The sequence below is a fragment of the Engystomops pustulosus genome, chromosome 5 (assembly GCF_040894005.1).
Source record: "Engystomops pustulosus chromosome 5, aEngPut4.maternal, whole genome shotgun sequence".
Classification (NCBI taxonomy): Eukaryota; Metazoa; Chordata; class Amphibia; order Anura; family Leptodactylidae; genus Engystomops; species Engystomops pustulosus.
In genome coordinates this window covers 42,702,773-42,723,060 of record NC_092415.1, presented here as the reverse complement: position 1 = coordinate 42,723,060, position 20,288 = coordinate 42,702,773, and the positions used below count along the sequence as shown (strand labels likewise).

At 43.6% G+C, this 20,288-nt stretch overlaps 1 protein-coding gene across 2 annotated transcripts in view; it reads left to right on the top strand.

Annotated features, from left to right (window-relative positions):
- The first annotated feature begins 583 nt into the window (after positions 1-583).
- SLCO5A1 (solute carrier organic anion transporter family member 5A1) overlaps positions 584-20,288 on the top strand; it is a 77,819-nt gene continuing 58,114 nt past the window's right edge. For both annotated transcript variants that reach the window (XM_072151760.1, XM_072151759.1), the window contains exons 1-2: positions 584-693; positions 6,977-8,408. In XM_072151760.1, the coding sequence (XP_072007861.1) occupies positions 7,430-8,408 (979 nt within the window). In that variant the 5' untranslated portion in view covers positions 584-693; positions 6,977-7,429. The remainder of the gene's footprint in view (positions 694-6,976; positions 8,409-20,288) is intronic.

Below are 20,288 nucleotides of genomic sequence, written 5' to 3'. Positions count from 1 at the left end.
CTCCTGCGCCCAGGGATCTTCCTATTGGCCCCGGGGACCCCTCTTCTCCTGCACCTGAGGACTTCCCTCCTCCTGCTGTACCCAGGGACCCCCCTCCTCCTGAACCCGGGGACCCCCGATAGCCCATCCTCCTGCACCTGGGGATCCCCCTTCTCCTGTACCCTGGGATCCCCCTTCTCCTGCACCCGGGACCCCCCTCCTGCTGCATCTGGGGATCCCTCTCCTTCTGCACCCGGGGATCCCCCTTCTCCTGCACCCGGGGAGCCCCCTTCTCCTGCACCCGGGGAGCCCCCTTCTCTTGTACCCGGGGACCCACCTCCTGCTGCAACCGGGGATGCCCCCTCCTGCTGCACCCGGGGATCCCCCTCCTCCTCCTGCACCCGGGGTGCCCCCTCCACAGTAGCCAGCTGTCAGTCTTCAGCACCAGCGGTGGGCGGAGCCTCTCACAGCAGGTGGGGAGGGGCAGACAGAGAACAGACGGACAATGGGAATGCGATACACTGATTGGCTGCCGGTCTCCGCTCTCCTCTCTCTGATTGGTCTCCCGGGCTGCGCTTGCCCCTTGCATCCCACTATAACAGATTGTGAGGCAGAGCGGAGCGGCTGCTGTGTGGCCGGAGATTCCCGGGGACAGCAGGAGCCGCAGGAGCACGCATGGTGACTGTGCACACACTGCGGTCACTGGCGCGCACGGTGAGTTGTTGTGCTGCATTCATTACTTTACTTTCCTCCATTGTGAAGTGTCCATCACTACATCCTTGTGCTGCAGTAACACTGTATCTATTCTGTCCTATGAGACAAAGGATGAGGATGGGATTACAGGAACAAAGGGGCACTGGCAGGTCCTGCTGGTGGGCTGCCTTCCACAGGGCAGATGGTGGATCCCCACTTAACCCCTGCCTGCCTGCAGCCAGCACTGTACAGGATCAGCCTGGCGTCACCTTGTGTCCCCTCCACACATTCTGGGCATTGTCACCCTATTAGATTACCGTCTCCTCCTCGCCATGTCCCAACTCTCATCCTTCTGCCAAAAGACTTCATATGATCTTCCTAAGTCCTTGGAGAAAAGAGCAGTCAGAGCTTTTTAGAATCAAGAACGCTTGTTGCAGCTTGCGGGGTGAGTAGTGCGGAGCCCCTGGCGCCCCTGACCATGCCTTACCCATCATGGGGCGCTCATCCTGCCCACCCTCAGGCTTGGCATTCAGTTTCACTGTCTATTTATCTTGCGTGGTCCAGCTCATGTATAGGCACACACTGGCTGCAGGCTCCTAATATCCATCTCTGTGAGTATGTGCTGACATGCCAGAGGACCTATACATGGTTATAGGGGACACAAGCCCGCACATGTATCCTATGGCTAGATTGTTTTCTTTTATTGCCCTTGGGTGACAAGCAGATGGTCTGGTGTCAGTGTCCTGGATCTGAGCACATCCAATCTTTTGTTCTATCAAGAGGTAATAAAATTTATAGGAAAGAAGATGCCTGAAGTTGTAGGGTTTTGGACATGTCTGATGATACTTATATTCTGATACTTTACATATTTACCGAAACCTTTACATTGTATCATATTTCTGTTATTCCTCATAGTATGAGTAAGATTTGTATTCCTATCCATAGTCTGACACTGACAGCAAGGAGAGGACATTGTCAAGACTGTGAAGGGACAGACCGCCAATTCGTAACACCCACTACTTATTTATGCATTTATTAGAGGAATAACAGAGGAACGGACAAAAAAGCGTTCAAAGAATAGAACCTCCAGAGATGTTATATTGTTTTCTGCCCAAACAACCGCTCCCCTTTTCCCAGGCAGTTTTGACCTTGATGACCTGAGGATGGGCCATAAGTATGAGATTGTTAGGTCGTGCATAGGATGGGACTCCATGCATTATAGTGTTTATGATGTAAGGAGACCCTGTTTCCTAAATACTGTAATCTTGATTACACTTCGGCTTTTTTTATTTTTCTAAACATAGCACCACTCCTATCCTCAGGTTATGTTTGGTATTGCAGCTCAGAGGAGGCAGGGAAGCACATGCCTGGATCCGAGAGCACTCCCCGCCTCCCTGACTGGACTGTTGTTTTTATGGCACAGCGGAATCGTACAGAAACGATAGAATCATTGGAATGCCTTGTATCCTGTCTCTAAGGTGTTGTGTGAAGTTTATAATGGAGGTTTGTGGTGACAATTTCTCTTTAACATTTCATTCTCTTATTCAATTTAGTTAAAAATTCTGGTTCATTACAGGGTAAAATATTTCGCTTAAGCATTTTGGGCACCTTCTTGTCCTTAGTCTTTACAAAAACTAAGGACAAAGTCACACCAAAGCAGAGCAAATAATTTCCTGAAACGTGTAAGTGAAATATTTAACCCTGTAATGGAAATAGGTTTTTAGCTGAATTGAATAAGACAATGAAATTTTAAAGATTGGTGCCGGAATTATCTTCCTCTATACAGTTCAGCTATGGAAAATAGTGTAATACTAAGCACTTTGCTGACAGATCGGAATTCCACAAGACGCCATTGCTCCATGTAGTGTAGATAAGCAGACATACCTAGCAGTGTTCCTTCTTCACTTATCCATGCCTAGTTGCTATATTTAGAGCACCATTTCCAAAACATAGGCACAGAACATGTTTTAGTATAAAGTGTGTCCTTTCACTTCATAGGCTTTAACATACTGTATATACTCGAGTATAAGCCGACCCAAATATAAGCCAAGACCCCTAATTTTACCACAAAAAAATGGGAAAACCTATTGACTTGAGTATAAGCTGAGGGTGTGAAATGCATTGGTCACAGCCTCCCCATTATATAGCAGCCAGTGCCTACCCCCCCAGTATATAGGTATATAGCAGCCAGTGCCTGCCCCCCCCCCCCCATTATATAGCAGCCAGTGCCTGCCCCCCCCCAGTATATTGCAGCCAGTGCCTACCCCCCCAGTATATAGGTATATAGCAGCCAGTGCCTGCCCCCCCCCCAGTATATAGCAGCCAGTGCCTGACCCCCCCCATTATATAGCAGCCAGTGCCTACCCCCCAGTATATAGGTATATAGCAGCCAGTGCCTGCCCCCCCCCCAGTATATAGCAGCCAGTGCCTGCCCCCCCATTATATAGCAGCCAGTGCCTCCCCCCCCAGTATATTGCAGCCAGTGCCTGCCTCACCCAGTATATAGCAGCCAGTGCCTGCCTCCCCAGTATATAGCAGCCAGTGCCTGCCCCCCCAGTATATAGCAGCCAGTGCCTGCCCCCCCCAGTGTATAGCAGCCAGTGCCTGCCTCCCCCAGTATATAGCAGCCAGTGCCTGCCTCCCCCAGTATATAGCAGCCAGTGCCTGCCTCCCCCAGTATATAGCAGCCAGTGCCTGCCTCCCCAGTATATAGCAGCCAATGCCTGCCTCCCCAGTATATAGCAGCCAGTGCCTGCCTCCCCAGTATATAGCAGCCAGTGCCTGCCTCCCCAGTATATAGCAGCCAGTGCCTGCCTCCCCAGTATATAGCAGCCAGTGCCTGCCTCCCCAGTATATAGCAGCCAGTGCCTGCCTCCCCAGTATATAGCAGCCAGTGCCTGCCCCCCCAGTATATAGCAGCCAGTGCCTGCCCCCCCGTATATAGCAGCCAGTGCCTGCCCCCCGTATATAGCAGCCAGTGTCTGCCCCCCCAGTATATAGCAGCCAGTGTCTGCCCCCCCAGTATATAGCAGCCAGTGCCTGCCCCCCGTATATAGCAGCCAGTGCCTGCCTCCCCCAGTATATAGCAGCCAGTGCCTGCCTCCCCAGTATATAGCAGCCAGTGCCTGCCCCCCCAGTATATAGCAGCCAGTGCCTGCCCCCCCAGTATATAGCAGCCAGTGTCTGCCCCCCCAGTATATAGCAGCCAGTGTCTGCCCCCCCAGTATATAGCAGCCAGTGCCTGCCCCCCCAGTATATAGCAGCCAGTGCCTGCCTCCCCATTATATAGCAGCCAGTGCCTGCCTCCCCATTATATAGCAGCCAGTGCCTGCCTCCCCAGTATATAGCAGCCAGTGCCTGCCCCCCCAGTATATAGCAGCCAGAGCCTGCCCCCCCCAGTATATAGCAGCCAGTGCCTGCCCCCCCATTATATAGCAGCCAGTGCCTGCCTCCCCCATTATATAGCAGCCAGTGCATGCCCCCCCAGTATAGCAGCCAGTGCCTGCCCCCCAGTATGTAGCAGCCAGTGCCTCCCCCCAATATATAGCACCCCCACCTCCACAGTATATATCAGCCAGTGCCTGCCCCCCTAGTATATAGCAGCCAGTGCCTGCCCCCCTAGTATATAGCAGTCAGTGCCTGCCCCCAATATATAGCAGCCCCCCAGTATATAGCAGCCAGTGCCTGCCCCCCCCCCCCCCCCCCAATATATAGCAGCCAGCAGCTCCGTTTTGCAGCCCAGTTTGCCCATTTAATAAAATAAACGAATTGAAAACTCACCTTTCCGGGGCCCCCACAGGTCTTATGTTCGATCCGTCCTGCAGTGGCAAGTGCCTGCGTCACACACAATACTATTGCAGCCGCGGCTGATGTGAGAGCCTGTGGTGTCGCACGGACCTGCCACTGCAAGATGGATCAGCGGCTGAGAGAAGACCTGAGAGGGGCGCCCAAAAAGGTTGGAGAGTTTTCAATTTCCTTTTTTTTGCGCAAGTATAAGCCAAGTTTGGGTTTTTCAGCACATTGTGATTAAAAACTCGGCTAATACTTGAGTATGTATGGTAAACCATAAAATCAAACTTCAAATAAAATGTAAAAATAACAGCTTTTTTTATACAGGTTTTCATAATAAGCTTCTCTTGTAGTGCTAAATGTAAGAGTGGAAGATGAAAAATAACATTTTCTGCCTGAATTGATATTTTTAGGTTTTGGCCTAAGATAATATTGACAAGTTTCTGATTTTCATGGAATATGAATCTCGGTGCCAGATATCACATGACACCTTCTGAGATCCTGTGAAGTCCATACTGTGATGGTTTAACATTGGGCTGTAATATATAAGCTGACTGATGTACATATAACTTTTGTAAATAACAAAATATATAAGCCTAGGTTACAGTTGGATGAATGGCCTGCTGGTTGTAGTTTTTTTGTTCTCGTGGACTATTGTTAATATTTATACAACCAAAAAAGTACAAGCTGAAAATATATAGCTTCAGAATCGCCAGCAAACCGATACAACTAATGATGTTACCTGGCTGTGTAAATACTCTTTTTTTGGCCCAGCGGTTTTCTAGAATTCCTGGAAATTTTGAACATTTTGGATATTAAGACCATGGACGTTTTGCATAATATAATGTATAGGTTGGACTTGATGGACTGATTTCTTTTTCTAAACTTTTTTTCTGTGATACTATGAACCTATGACAGGACAATAAGTTGATGTATATTTAGTGGTGAATGGGTGGTAATGACCAATCCTTTTGTAATTTAGAATCAGGTGGTTCCACAGTTGCTGGCAGAAGTCGCTGTGAAACCAGCACTGTCCCATATATTCTATGAATGTGTGAAAGTTATCAGAAGCTCACTGTAATAGGACGTAGCTTGTAGTACTTTTCCATCTTCACAGTTGCTATTCTGCTTTGTGGTTCATTTGAAGAGCAATGGTCCTGTAGTTTGGCTACTGCTGATCTAATATCATGATCCATCCTAAAAATAGGTTGATAAAAGTGAAGTCCTGAAATACTCCTGTGACCTACATCTGTAAAGGCAAACGGGAGCTAAACAGTTCTTTACGTTACCAGGAATTAGCCAAAAAACTGAAGTATACATTTTAGTAGGATTTGATGAAAACGTCAAAAAATAAACCTAAATACAGACCAAACAGGGACTCAGACTCACATTATCACAGCCATTTATGATGCCAGGTGCACCAAATTCTCTTGAGGGCTATTCCCCTGTACTGTAGTTGTATTCTCAGCATGGGATAGTAGTCGAGTGGGGAGGCAGGGTCACTTGTGGTCCAGCAGAAATAGATGTATTGTTTTAATTGACACTGTTTCCAATCCATAGCACTGATAACTATGCAGAGGTTACCAACAGGGTTCTGTCGTTTTGGTTGTGTTGTGCCTCGTCATTGCTATTGTGCATAAAGTCATGAAGATTACTGCAATGGAATTGTAAATAATGTATACCTGTGGATTTTGAAGTAAAGAAAATATTTGGTTAAAAGAAGAAAACTTTGTATATGGTCTATTATTGGACACAGTTCATAGATGCGTTTTGTGTGAGGCTTTGGAGATCCTCAAGTCCTGGACCAAGTACGGTAACTGTTTATTTCCCTCTACGTATCTTTGTCTATTGTTTTTCTGGACCCTACTGTGCTGCCCAATACAGTCAGTCCCCTACTTAAATAAACCTGACTTACAGACGACCTCTAGTTAAAGACAGACCCCTCTGCCCACTGTGACCTCTGGTGAAGCTCTCTGGGTGCTTTACTAGAGTCCCAGACTGCAATGATCAGCTGTAAGGTGTCTATAATGAAGCTTTATTGATAATCCTTCGTCCCATTACAGCAAAAAAATGTAAAACTCTGATTGACCCTGGGGCAAAATTTTTTTTTTTCTGGATCTACAATTATAAAATATACAGTTTCGACTTGCATACAAATTCAACTTAAGAACAAACCTATGGACCCAATATTGTATGTAACCCAGGAACTGCCTAAAGATTTATACTCCGCTACTGTCTTCCAGGTAGGTGTCTGCGTCTCAACTATTTTGGGACCCATATTCCCTAATATAATTTGGTCTGTACTTGGCAAATGAAAAGAATGTTGCTTTTATTGTGTTCTACATGAAAAACTTTCTCTCTTTTGCAGATCATGTATTTTTTTTTTAATAATTTTGTGCGATGAAGACGATTTAGCACATATAGCACTTAAGATTCCCATAAGCCAGGGCCATGTTTTGCTGACAGAAGCACAGCGCTGACCTTCTTTGCTTTTTTCTCTCTCTCTACATTACAGATCAGCACAATTGCCAGTGGAGACATTTACTGGATACAATGGGGACGAAAGAACTGCTGTCTATGGTGGAACCAGAGATGTGAGAGATGACGGTGATTGCAGAATGGCACCGTATTGTATCACCGCCTGAGGCCTCATCTTTTCTAAAGCCTCTTCTTTGTTGAGCAACATCTTATCCGGATGGAAGAGTTTACTGGAAATCAGTGCAGGGACAGCTGCTTGGCTGTTTTTCTGTTAATCCTGAGGACATCTATTCTAAAGACTATTAAGTTCAGTATAACACCTTTATGGATTGTAGGCACCCCGTATAGAATCACCGCTGTTCTATAGGGTGACACCGGGATGAAGAATCATGAAGTTATGTGAAATGGTTTAGATTATGACATTAGCGTTTCTATACATTTTTCTATCATTTCACATTTTAGTCATTGTAACAAGGAATATTTTGTGGCCATGGCTTTGGAAGATCCCAAACCACAATTATTCTGCGTCACTTACCACTCTAGTGACAATCATCATGAGGATCACGAGGGACCTGTGGAGAAAAATGATGCTTACAGGTCGCTAAGTTTGCCTGTCTTGAATGGGTTTTGTAAGGCAAAATTTCAAGAAGTTCAGCCAACGGAGGTCAATACATCACAGACGGCAGTCATTGGGAAAAGAAGTTTTTTACATAGTCAGAGAGAATGGAACTTGAAACGTGGCCATCAGCGGACTTTGTCATCTCAAAGCAGTGCACCTTCCTCAAGGACAATCTTTTCTTTTGCAGCATCTGGCTTCCTAAGTGCAGAGAGAGCTGAGTGCAGTAGCGCCAGCAACAATAAAAAAGGCATTTCCCCATCAGTAACGCTCTCTACAATAAAAAGTAGCCGGGGTCTTGGCAGAGCACTGACGGATTCCCGATGCTTTCTCATCTGCATGTGCTTTTTGACTTTCATCCAGTCGTTGATGGTGTCTGGTTACTTAAGTAGTGTGATAACTACTATTGAAAGAAGGTATAGTCTGAAGAGCTCCGAGTCTGGTCTATTGGTGAGCTGTTTTGATATCGGGAGCCTTTTAGTGGTGGTTTTCATCAGCTATTTTGGAGGAAGAGGGCGTAGACCACGTTGGCTCGCCATAGGTGGCTTGTTTATCGCAGTTGGAGCAGCTCTGTTCTCCTTACCTCATTTTATTTCTCCACCATATCAAATTCAGGAGCTGAACTCTTCTGTTTCAAATGAAGGGTTGTGTATAAATGGCAACACGACTGCCAAAGATCCATCAGAGTCATCCATGTGTCCCGGAGACTCAGGTGGAAAAGACCATTCTCTTTATGTAGCTTTATTCATCTGTGCTCAGATTCTCATTGGCATGGGCTCCACACCTATCTACACTCTGGGCCCAACTTATTTGGACGACAATGTTAAGAAGGACAATGCTTCACTTTACTTAGGTAAGTGTATAAAATGCTGGGTTTCTTTTAAAATGATTTCTATTTTGGAATTATAATTGCATTAGTAGGCCTGACAGAGGGGGATCATGAAGGTCACTGGACCCATGGATGTACTTGCCCTAACCAAATCTAACCCATATTTCCAGTGACTGGCTATATTACTGTTCTCAGGATCAATTGACTAAGTCTGGATAAGAATGAGTTTAATGGAGTCTATGTATCAAGCCATGTTGTCTACCGATTTATGTGTAGATTACATTTTCATTCCTAACTGTTTAACTAGTCGATTAATAGAGCAGACATATCAATGGGCCACTGCCGTACAACTGGAGTAAGAGGTCCCTGAAAAATGTTGCAGGTATAGTATTTGTAGCAATATTTGCAGCTACTTCCATAAGAAAGTGTTATTTATATTCTTTAAAGAATTTTCTTACTTACTTACACCTTTTTGAAAGGTAACAGGTTTATAAAGTTGTACAAAATTATACTGAATGAATCTACAATGAGTTTCTCTAGAGTTGGGACTACCTAGAGTTACAGGCGGCTGTGAGACTGGTGCCGTAGGTCGTTGAATGGTGTTAGTTAGGCTTTCTTTACACAGCGGTTACAGCTAGAACTTCCTTTCTCTACCACAGGAATAAATAACCCCCCTAAACTAAATATATTTTCATAAACTGCTATTAGAGAGCATTGCCTCTATCCCTTCATTGTCCCTCTACATGACTGTAAACTTAAGCAATGAGGTCCTAAAGCTGTATGCAAATGACCTGTGAAATGTCCAATGAGTCATTAGCATATTTAAGCTGTCCAGCTTATTCATGAGTGGGAGGCACAGCCACACCCCCAGTGCTTTACTGACAGCCTGTATAATGCTGTGATGGCTGCTCCATGTGCTTGCTGGTGGCCACACCTCCTGCAGCCTGTGTGTATATAGGAGAGACACAACAGCTCCAGGCAGCCATGTTATAGCAGAACATGTCGGGTACTTGTGTAGCTGATGTCTGTGTCTCTCACATGTTATTGCAGAACATTTCAGGTACTTGTGTAGCTGATGTCTGTGTCTCTCACACATGTATAGCAGAATATGTCAGGTACTTGTGTAGGTGATGTCTGTGTCTCTCACATGTGTATAGCAGAACATGTCATGTACTTGTGTAGCTGATGTCTGTGTCTCATACATGTGTATAGCAGAACATGTCAGGTACATGTGTAGCTCATGTCTGTGTCTCTCACATGTGTATAGCAGAACATGTCAGGTACTTGTGTAGCTGATGTCTGTGTCTCTCACATGTGTATAGCAGAACATGTCAGGTACTTGTGTAGCTGATGTCTGTGTCTCTCACATGTGTATAGCAGAACATGTCAGGTACTTGCGTAGCTGATGTCTGTGTCTCTCACATGTGTATAGCAGAACATGTCAGGTACTCGTGTAGCTGATGTCTGTGTCTCTCACATGTTATAGCAGAACATGTCAGGTACTTGAGTAGCTGATGTCTGTGTCTCTCACATGTGTATAGCAGAACATGTCAGGTACTTGTGTAGCTGATGTCTGTGTCTCACACATGTGTATTAGGAGGATGCAGCATGTCAGCAGATGCAGCACACACACTAGCAATGCTTTACTATACATTACACACAGACATGAGCAGGGGTAGGAGAGGGGAGGGGGAACAGGGGTGACATCACTGCCTCTGACCATGTGACCAGCCTCATTTACATAATAAAGAAATGATGATTTTGCAATGATTAAGGTATGAATTGACTAGATAAAGGCTGTGATGGATCCTTGTGAGCTGCTCCAACAGGTAGTAGTGACAGGACAAGTGAAACAGACTTGATGACAGGTGTCCTTTAAACAGTGCTCCGCAAACATTGTTGTTTGCTGAGAAACAGACATTCTGGATTTCCTTCATCTCGCCCATCTGAGCAATCAGGGTGAGATGTACATCCCCTCCAGTATCTTACCAGTCATTGCCTTACACCTGTATTTGTTGTCGCAGTAATATTCTATTATCTTTTTTTTACTTGTGATACGAGGGTACCTGATAGTAATGAAGGATAAGTCAAAGAGTTGGCAGAACGGGATTCTCAACACATTGTTAAAAGGGTTGTCCAGAGGTTGAAAAACATAGCTGCTTTCTTCCAAAGAAACTGCTCCTCTCCTGACCATGGGTAGTGCTTGGCATTGCATCTAAGCTCCATTCATTTCTATACAGCTGAGCTTTAATACTGGCACAATCCATGGTCAGGTGTGGCTCTGATTTTGGAAGACAGCAGCCATGTTTTTTAACCCCTTTAAACTCTCCGCCGATACAGTATTCCTAACGTAACAGTACACATTTGTGCTAGTGACTTCTCCTCCAGCTCAATACCACTTCTGGGTTATATACCCACTTCGGTACAATATGTGGTTCCTCATGCCCTCATACATCTTTCACCTGACCTGGTCCTTCTCTGGCTTCACTTTGCCACTCTTTACACAGAATTTCTCCTGGACTTACCTGGAAAATAAAACTGGCAGCAAGGACTGATTATTGCTAGCAATGTTCTTCTCCCTAGGGGAAGACTTTCTGGTCTCTTCTAGTACTATATATATATATACAGTATATATTATAGTCATTAAGAGGCCCAGCAACTGAGAGGTGCTTAGACACCACACATATCTAGAAATGGTTGGTTGCAGTTTTTACACATATAAATGTTATACGTAAGCCCGGCTGTTCTGCTATTTATAATCCACAGCACATGGGAATTGCAGGCACTTGTCTGGTGGTATATTTTATACAAATTAAATATCCTATGCCAGTCAATTTTAGCTTCACATCAAGCCTTAAAGGAAGTAAAATATCACATTTCCTTTGTTCTTTCCTGACATCCATTTGATACATCGCATTACCTCACACATTGATCTAGAATTCTTAAGATTCTGGTGTAAAAGACTAAGCCGTGGCAAGGTCATGTGCTGGGGCTGCAGGGATTAACTTGGATTAGTAAAAATATGAATGACGAGAGTATCGCATGGAAGTCTAGGGGGTTGAAGGGAATCAATACTAGAATAAGTACAATATGAGTAATATAAGAACTTCTATCATAGTGTATAGAGAATGTGTATTAAAATAAATCATAAAAAGAGCCGTATATGATAGAGGGCTGATCGCTGTGATGTGTAGAAGACTCTCCTTTGAGTAGAACATTTTTCAGTGTCCAATTTTACCATTATACACAATGGAAGTTGTCCTGCTATGAGCAGACAACCCCTTTACTAGACTCACTTCTGTGAAAAATCAAAAATATTGCTTGAGAAAGATTTCTGTCCCTGAGAAAATCAAAACATTGCTGGACACATGGCGAATGAAGAACCTTAACTTATTTTTTGTAAATCTTGCTGCCATTTCCCTTTTTTTGTATTTCTGAGCATTCAACTAAGTCTAAACTTCTTTTTCTTATATTATGTATGTAAATACTCTCTGGACTCCTGGGAGAGACAGTGAGAGTCCTGCTTACACCACCCATACACAGTGATTGACCAGCTGTCAATCACTTTGGTGGGTGGGTAAGCAGGACTCTTACTGGCTCCAGGAGTCCTTTCCGGGGTTAGTCTACATGAACGTGATCGTGGTCAAGATTGTTTGTGAAAAATGGGGGCGTTAACTTCCATTATTCACAGCTGATTTGCATCTGTCTTATAAACTATAATCTGTGAGTGGTCCGTTAAGATAACAGCCTTGGTCAGGTTGCAACACAAATTACTGTATGTAACGTTATTGTTTTTGTTAAAATAAATAAAAAAATACTTAAAAAAAAAAAAAAAAAAGATAACAGCCTTGGACATTAATCTATTAAAAAGTATTGAATTTAGTGCAGCTGTGTGCCATTCACTTTAAAAAGGTACGGCACACGTCCGATTTCCACTATCGCGTGCATCTGCCCTTTGCTTTTCACATAGAAGTCCAGCCCCAAATAATTTACACCTATAAATGGCAGAGCGCAACTCTTCTTCCTCTATCACATTTCGCTTTCAAATTGGGAAATTACTTGAGAGGTTCACCGAAAAGGATCCTCCCCACCTTTATCATTTCAGGGCGTCAGGATTTGCCACAATGGTTTACATTTATTTTCACTGCACTATTTCTCTGTGACCCGATGTCTATAAACCATTATGCACTGCAGACACAGCATTTATGTGATCTATTTTGTATTGTATTTTTGGTGTCGTTATTCAGTAATTGCAGAATGCTCTTGGTTTAGTTTTTTCCTGCGTTTAAAAAAAAAAATTATTGTTAAAAAAAACTAAAATGTGCAAAGGAAATCTTAAAAGCCAGTGACACTGTATCTTGTGACATTGATGTGAGAAAAGTTTTCCTTCCTGAGTAGTATAGTTATTAGTCAGTGTAGTGATTAGTCAACCTGTAATGATTTTGGTGCCATTTCCGCCTGCGTGGTTTGATCTACGTTTTGACTCCTCTTGAAGGTGGTATCCTAGAAATGAGAAGCCCTGGAGGATTCAGCCTGATGCGGCTAGTCACGCTATGGTCTTACTATGTGTAACGTTCCTCCATCCACACTAATTTGATCCCTTGATAAAAGTCTTTGGCTACTTTGTATCTCTTGTTTTGGTTTCTTGGAAACAAACACTGTACAAGGTGTATGCCTAATATTTATTTTTAAAAGGATGTAGCATTGAATATAGTGTTCTCTATTGTTCCTGCATGACTCGGCTCACCGGCTTATGTGAAATCCAGCAGTTTGAGGCATGTGTGGGTGAGTTGCTGTCGAGTGAAAATAGATTATTTTGCTCTGGTTTTGGCCCCCACAGATGAGTCCTACCCGGCAAGAATAAATGAACAATATTGCAGTTCCTTAGAAAATTAAAGTGCGAGACCCATGTGTTCTTCTACTCCTTGTAACCCAGAGCAGATAATACAATTTAAGTATCTTCCACCTACACACAGCAGAGACATCATTACTGTCAGAATTACTATTATTCATCAAATTGTATCTAATAACGTCGCTAGAAAGAAGCAGCGGTGTACAAATATCTCTGCATCCCTTTTCTTCATATGAACCAAGTCATTATTTCATCTTTGCTCCACTAAGTTAAATCCTTTACAGATGGGTGGAATGCAGGGAAATGTAATTAGGTTATTAGGCCTGGCCTGGAAGGTGATAGGTTGTAATATTACGGTACGTTATTAGGTCTGATTCACATTGCTCCGTAAAACCTGAATTGTCCGCTTTCTGGATAACTTGGACTGAAGACTGAGGGCAGGACTTTGAACACCATAGTGATACATGATACAAAGAGTCCCCAAGGGATTCCTTGTGTCATATATCACTATCCTGCTGCAAGTCTCATCCTTGGCATTGTCGTTTGTTCGTGAAACAGGACTCTGCACGGTCCTGTATTCACAAACCCTTAGGGCTCTTGCTGATCCATTTTCACTGTGTGTTGTGTCAGTATTGTATTTGCATTAGTACATTTTAACATTCGTTAAGCGTTCATTATTTTCGCCAAAGGATGATAGCAAAAAAAGGGTTTCCCTGCATCCTCCAGCCTTGCGCGCGGATGACATCTGTGTGCTGTCCATTTTGATGCAGAACGATTGCCTTCTATCAAAGTCTTTGATCCACATTTGTGAAAACTTACAGCATGCTGTGTTTTAGCCCATAGAAAATAGGACAAAATATAGGAGGGAGGTGTTGAGGTGAAGTCAGTTTGGTAAAATAGTTGAATCAGAGGATTTGCACAGAACTTTGTGACTTTTGTTAAGCGTTCAACTTAACAAACCGTTTTCCTCTTTCAACATTTTGAATGCAGATTTATCACATATATACACATATATTTAGGTGGAACACACACACTAAAGCCAAAGACCCACCAAGGCCTCCTGTGATGCAAGGACTCCCATCCAACGCACTGTGCTGTCACCAAAAATTGTGACAGGTTCCAATAGCCTATGCTACCTGATGGTAGATGATGGTAGATGTCACCTTCCTGACCCATCCCCAGTTGTACTATGGTAATCTTTTTTCAGTATAACTTTGAATGTCCGCATTTAGTAGAAAAAGAAATTTATTAAATATGCAAAAGAGTGAATGTGCTCTACAGAGCACCTCCTGAGCTCCACCGCAATATAGTTTATTCATGCCCCCGTCTGGACTGGCTCCGCCTATATAGTTTATCTTGCGCATTCACAAGAATAACATTACCTGCACTGCCCGGCGGTGATGTCAGAGATTTGCAGATGGAGAGAGACAGAGAATCTATACACTATGTAGGGGAAGCCAGTTGGTCTTGGGGCATGAATAAATAATATAGCAATAGAGCACATTTGCTCATTTGCATATTTTATAACGTTTTTTCTACTAAATGCGGCCATTCAAAGTTACACTGAAAGAAGATTAGTGCAACTAAAAACGGGATGGGGAGGTGAGTGGTAATTATCTACCATCAGGTAATCTAATGGTAGATGTCCTGTAAAGTATAAAAACTTTTGCCTAACTCTGCACTAAGCAAAAATAGGCAATCCTCTAATTTACTATAATTACATATATGCAGCTGTTTTGCAGTTAGCAGAGGTTAAACCTTGCCCCCAGGCTAATCTCCATTTGCCATGCCTTCTGGTATCCATGGGAAACCATATAGAACAGGAGGCTTGTTGAGAGTGGCTGTAGGGCCTGTAGTGATGTCACATGCATGTGACCAATCACATGCTTCAGGTCGTCCAATTACAAACATACTGGGGCACATTTACTTACCCGGCCCATTCGCGATCCAGCGGCGCGTTCTCTGCACAGGATTCGGGTCCGGCTGGGATTTAAGATGGTAGTTCCTCCGCCGTCCACCAGGTGGCGCTGCAGCGCCGAAAATAATCTTAACGCCCCGGAATGCACCATCCCATAGAAGGTGAAGGTGAGCGCTCCCCAAGCGACACATTTTCGGTTTTTAAATGCGTCGGTTTTTCCGAATACGTCGGGTTTTCGTTCGGCCACGCCCCCCCGATTTCTGTCGCGCGCATGCCGGCCCCGATGCGCCACAATCCGATCGCGTGCGCCAAAAACCCGGGGCAATTCATGTACAAGCGGCGCAAATCGGAAATATTCGGGTAACACGTCGGGAAAACGCGAATCGGGCCCTTAGTAAATGACCCCCACTGTCCTGCATCATTTGAAAGTCCTTAGTGTTCTGGTAAAAGACATGAATGTCACAAGCATGCTTCAGATGGGCCAATTACAAACATGCTGTCCTGTTGTGGCATCAGTGGGGTGAGCTGGTGTCATAACCAGGAAGTGCCCACCCACATCAGAATTAGCTTAATTAGTCTGATTTAATAAGAAATAATGTTAAGTTTACCAGATATATCTCAGGTTAGGAAGAAGCTAGCAGCATGATACACGTTTGTCTAGAATTGTTGTCTAAGGCTCTCTCTAGCCGTGCTAAAACTATTTTTGTGTCAGTAACTTTACAATTATGCTTTAATTCACATTATCTGGCTCTAGGCCAACAGCATGTGGTGAGTCCCTGGGAGGGGAGCAGCAGTCTGTGTCTCCTTGTGTATTCTTCCTCTACCCCGCATCTTCCCTCTCACTCCCCTGTATTCTCAATGCACATGACAGTATGTGGGGAGGAGTGAGGGAGCTGAATGAGTGTGGAGGAGAGAAGACTGACACAGGCACACATACAGCCGCAGCTGTACCTCTTGGGACTCAACACATGCCGCTGGCTGGGAGCCAGGTAATGTAAAATAAACTTATATAAACTACTGAAATTATTCAGAATGCTAACAAAAACATTTTTAAAATCGGCATCAGCGAAAAATAACTTTCGTGGTGAAGGTCGGATTCCATGGACCGAGCACGTTTTGTGTGCAGGCGACCTAACACGTGAAAGTTCAGGGGAAGAAGTCCACATCTACCACAATGTCTAAAGCAGAAATCCATAGAGCCCCCATTGCATGACTGGCGTAGGATACCGATAAATGATATACCTTCCCTTGTATTCCAAGGATGATGTAAGTGTGATTTTCTGTAAACAAGCTCTGCAATTTATAAAGCATTTGACAGGTCCAGATTCTTACAGTAAGGATAAGGGACAGCAGTTTTTCTCCAATGCACTTGTGTGTCACATATCATGGGTAATACATTTCTATCTAGTGAAGGTAATTGAGTTATTCTGTGCTGCTCACTGCAAGAAATGTCTCCTGGGGATATTCACAGTGTGAATCCAATGTGCCTTATCAGTAGATTCCCAGCAGTAGTTTTTCATGTGGATATTGGATGTCAGACATGCAGAATCCACATTTTATTTAATTGAGAGTAGGAGAGGCGAGGAGCTGAGGCGCACATGTCCCAAGTGTCTTATGGCTATATCAGCATGTATGTAATAAGCCAGGCTGGATGACATGATTGCTTGGTGATTCTAAGATGTGGGATGACGGGTCATGGACTCGTGTAAGTAAAGTAAATGTTGGATAATTCTACTCTGTATTAAGACAAAAAATCAATCATTTCAACAAAAGGTTGGACATTTTCCGGATGGATCAGAAAGTAACACTTTCACCAGATTTTACCCTATTAAACCACTAAACCCCTTAAGTAGAGGATGAAATGTCCTTTCTAGTAGTTTAATGTGGTAAGATCTCATGGCTGTGGGGTTTGAGTCTGGAGTCAGAGTTGTAATAGAAAAAACCTCTAACTTCACAAATTTATAATAAATTATAAACATTATTAAATTTCCCTTTAAATGTCTATTCTATTCCTGACCAGTGGTGAACATCATGTATTGGTCCACAGGCCATATTGTCAGACTGATCTACCCTAGATGCACAAACAACCGCAACAGTAGAACACAAAATTTTGTTTCTAGGAATGAACTAGACAACCCCCCTGCGCCAGCAGGATTGACTATATGTTTTATATGTTTAACAGTGCAAATTTATCCAGTTCCTATTTTAGTACATTTGCTTTTTGCAGCTTCACATGTTCCTTTGTTCTCCTCTCGGTTGGATTTTCTCTTGCAGATCACTGACTGCAAAGATCTTTCTATACTTAGTTCACCGTAGGAAAGCCTCGTGTATATTACAAGTCATGTCAGGACATCCTTCTCTTGCATACAGGATTTTTGCATACCGTTTTATAAAGCCAGCAGAATTTTTGTAGTGTCTTCTGCTCATACAATGTCACGCTCAGCAGCTTGATCTCCTACCTGGCTTTAATTCTAATGAAGCTTCTAGAAAACTGTGGTGCCATGTCACTGCTGTCCATAAAATACATTTAATGTGTCTTGAGACTTGATTGTGTTAATATGTGTACCTATAACAGCCTATTGGACATAAAGTAAAATAGGGCAGTAATGTAAATGTATTTTTGGTTGCTGGTTTTGTAATTGAATGCAAAGAATGGATTTTGTGCTTCTCCATTATCAGCAGGAGAGCACCTGTGAGCAGTACTGTACAGCTGACAAGTGCTTACTACTCCTGGGTCCTCTCCTGCTCCTGCTTCCTCTCCTGCTCCATGGGCCACTCTGCTCTGGGACACCAGCACATACAACCAGTATGAAGAATGGTGATGGAGAGCGGCAGGAGAGGACCCGGGTGCAGTGAGGTCTTCTCAGCTACACTCACAGCTACCTGGGCTCTTGGATCAATGAATACATCCATCAGTTATTGTCGCTCTCACTGGACTCACTGTAAGAAGGTTGTGGGACGCAACCCAAGGCTTGACTGGTTGCGGGTTGTTAACTCCTGTTCCAGACCTTGAGAGATGAAAGTGACTGCACTTTATGTACATGCTCAGTAGTGAAGTTCCTCCGCTACAGATCAGAGGAATAAGGCACTGGGAAGGAATTCCCTGCATTTATCTCAGCACTGCTAGAGTGACCAGGAAAACGGGACTGTTTGGCTTACCGACTCTACAGCCGTGAAAAAACTGGCGACAGAGTCCCTTTATATAATACTCCTGGTTTATCTTTAGGACTCTAGATTTCAGGGGTATTATATTTATTGCAAACCTCAATGCAGTTATCAGATTGTTTACAACAGAATGACTGTATATACTCGAGCCGAGTATAAAAATGTGCTGAAAAACCTCACCTCGGATTATACTCGAGTCAAGAAAAAAAACAAACCGTGTACTCTCCTTCCGACACCCCCGGCAGGTCCTCTTCCATACATCACGGCTCCGGAATCGGCTCTGTGTTCCGACGCAGTCTGTCGCAGGCATCGTGAGTTCAGACGTTGCTGACATTCTACAATGTGCGCTGGCATCGGCACACACTATGATGTGCATCAAAAGTGTCTGGTGTAAAAATGCAAGTGTCTGGTGTAGAGAAACAATTATTAAAGTTTAAGAAACTAAAAATAATTAAATGATATGCTTATTTAAAAAACTGTTATAAAGTTGGTTGTTAGTAAGATGATAAAGATAATTAAGATGATAAAGGAAAGTTTTGTTTCTCAGAAGGAAATAGACAACCCCCCCCTGCGCCAGCAGGATGACTATATGTTTTATATATTTAATAGTGCAAATTTATCCCGTTCCTATTTTAGTACATTTGCTTTTTGCAGCTTCACATGTTCCTTTGTTCTCCTCTCGGTTGGATTTTTTCTTGCAGATCACTGACTGCAAAGATCTTTCTATACTTAGTTCACCATAGGAAAGCCTCGTGTATATTACATGTCATGTCAGGACATTCTTCTCTCGCATGCAGGAATTTTGTTTTTACGGAAGGTTTTATAAAGCCAGCCGAATATTTCTAGTGTCTTCTACTCATACAATATCATGCGCAGCAGCTTGATCTCCTACCTGGCCTTGGAGTCTCCCTTTATTCTAATGAAGCATCTAGAAAACTGGTGCCTTATGTCACTGCTGTCCATAAAATGCATTTATTGGGGCACATTTACTTACCCGGTCCAGTCGCGATCCTGCGGCGCTTTGTCGGAAGCGGATTCTGGTCTGCCGGGATTCACTAAGGTCGTGTGCCCGATATCCAGCAGGTGTCACTGCTGCGCCGTGGTCCGCCGGAGTTCACTTTCTTCTTCCCGGTGCATGTGAGTGCTTGATCTTGTGACACAAATTCTTTTTTAAATTCCATGGTTTTTCCGAATCCGTCGGGTTGTCGTATGGCCACGCCCCCGATTTCTGTCGCGTGAAAGCCGGTGCCGATGCGACACAATCTGATCGCGTGCGCCAAAATCCCAGGGCAATTCGGCGCAAATCGGAAATATTCAGGAAACCCGACGAAAGTGCGGTGTTGGGACCCTTAGTTAATGAGTTCCATTGTGTTTTGAGACTTCATGACTTTTTGGTTGCTGGTTTTGCATATCTGTAATTGAATACAAAGAACATACTTTGTGCTCCTCCATTATCAGGAGACAGGTAGTGATTTCAGCCGACAGGTAGCGATTGAATATAGCTAATAAACATGTTGGGGGTTTATCATAATTTATCATAAGACAAGTTCACTGGGACAGTTCTATGGGGGATATTTATCAGGACCTGAAATAATCACAAATGCTAGCTTTTGCAATTATTTGACCCGACATGGGTATGCCCCAATGTCTATTATTGGAGCTACACTGCCCACCAGATTCATTTAAGTGGCTTTGACACTTTAATAAATGTTCTTATGGTCTATTTTCTGTCTGGATTTTATTTTTTTTTTAAAAGTCACGAAAAAAGTCTCAAAATGCATAAAAAGTCTTAACACATAGACCAGCAGGGGACTGGAGTAAGTTTGAGACTTTTTATAAGTCATGAATGTGGCTTTGCATGGTGGTGCACTAACAGTAATTCTATGTTTAGGCCAGATTAATGAAGAGATGTATATAGTCCTGTGAGACTTTTTAGCAGTGAAAAACCCTCATTGTGAAAGCCAATGAT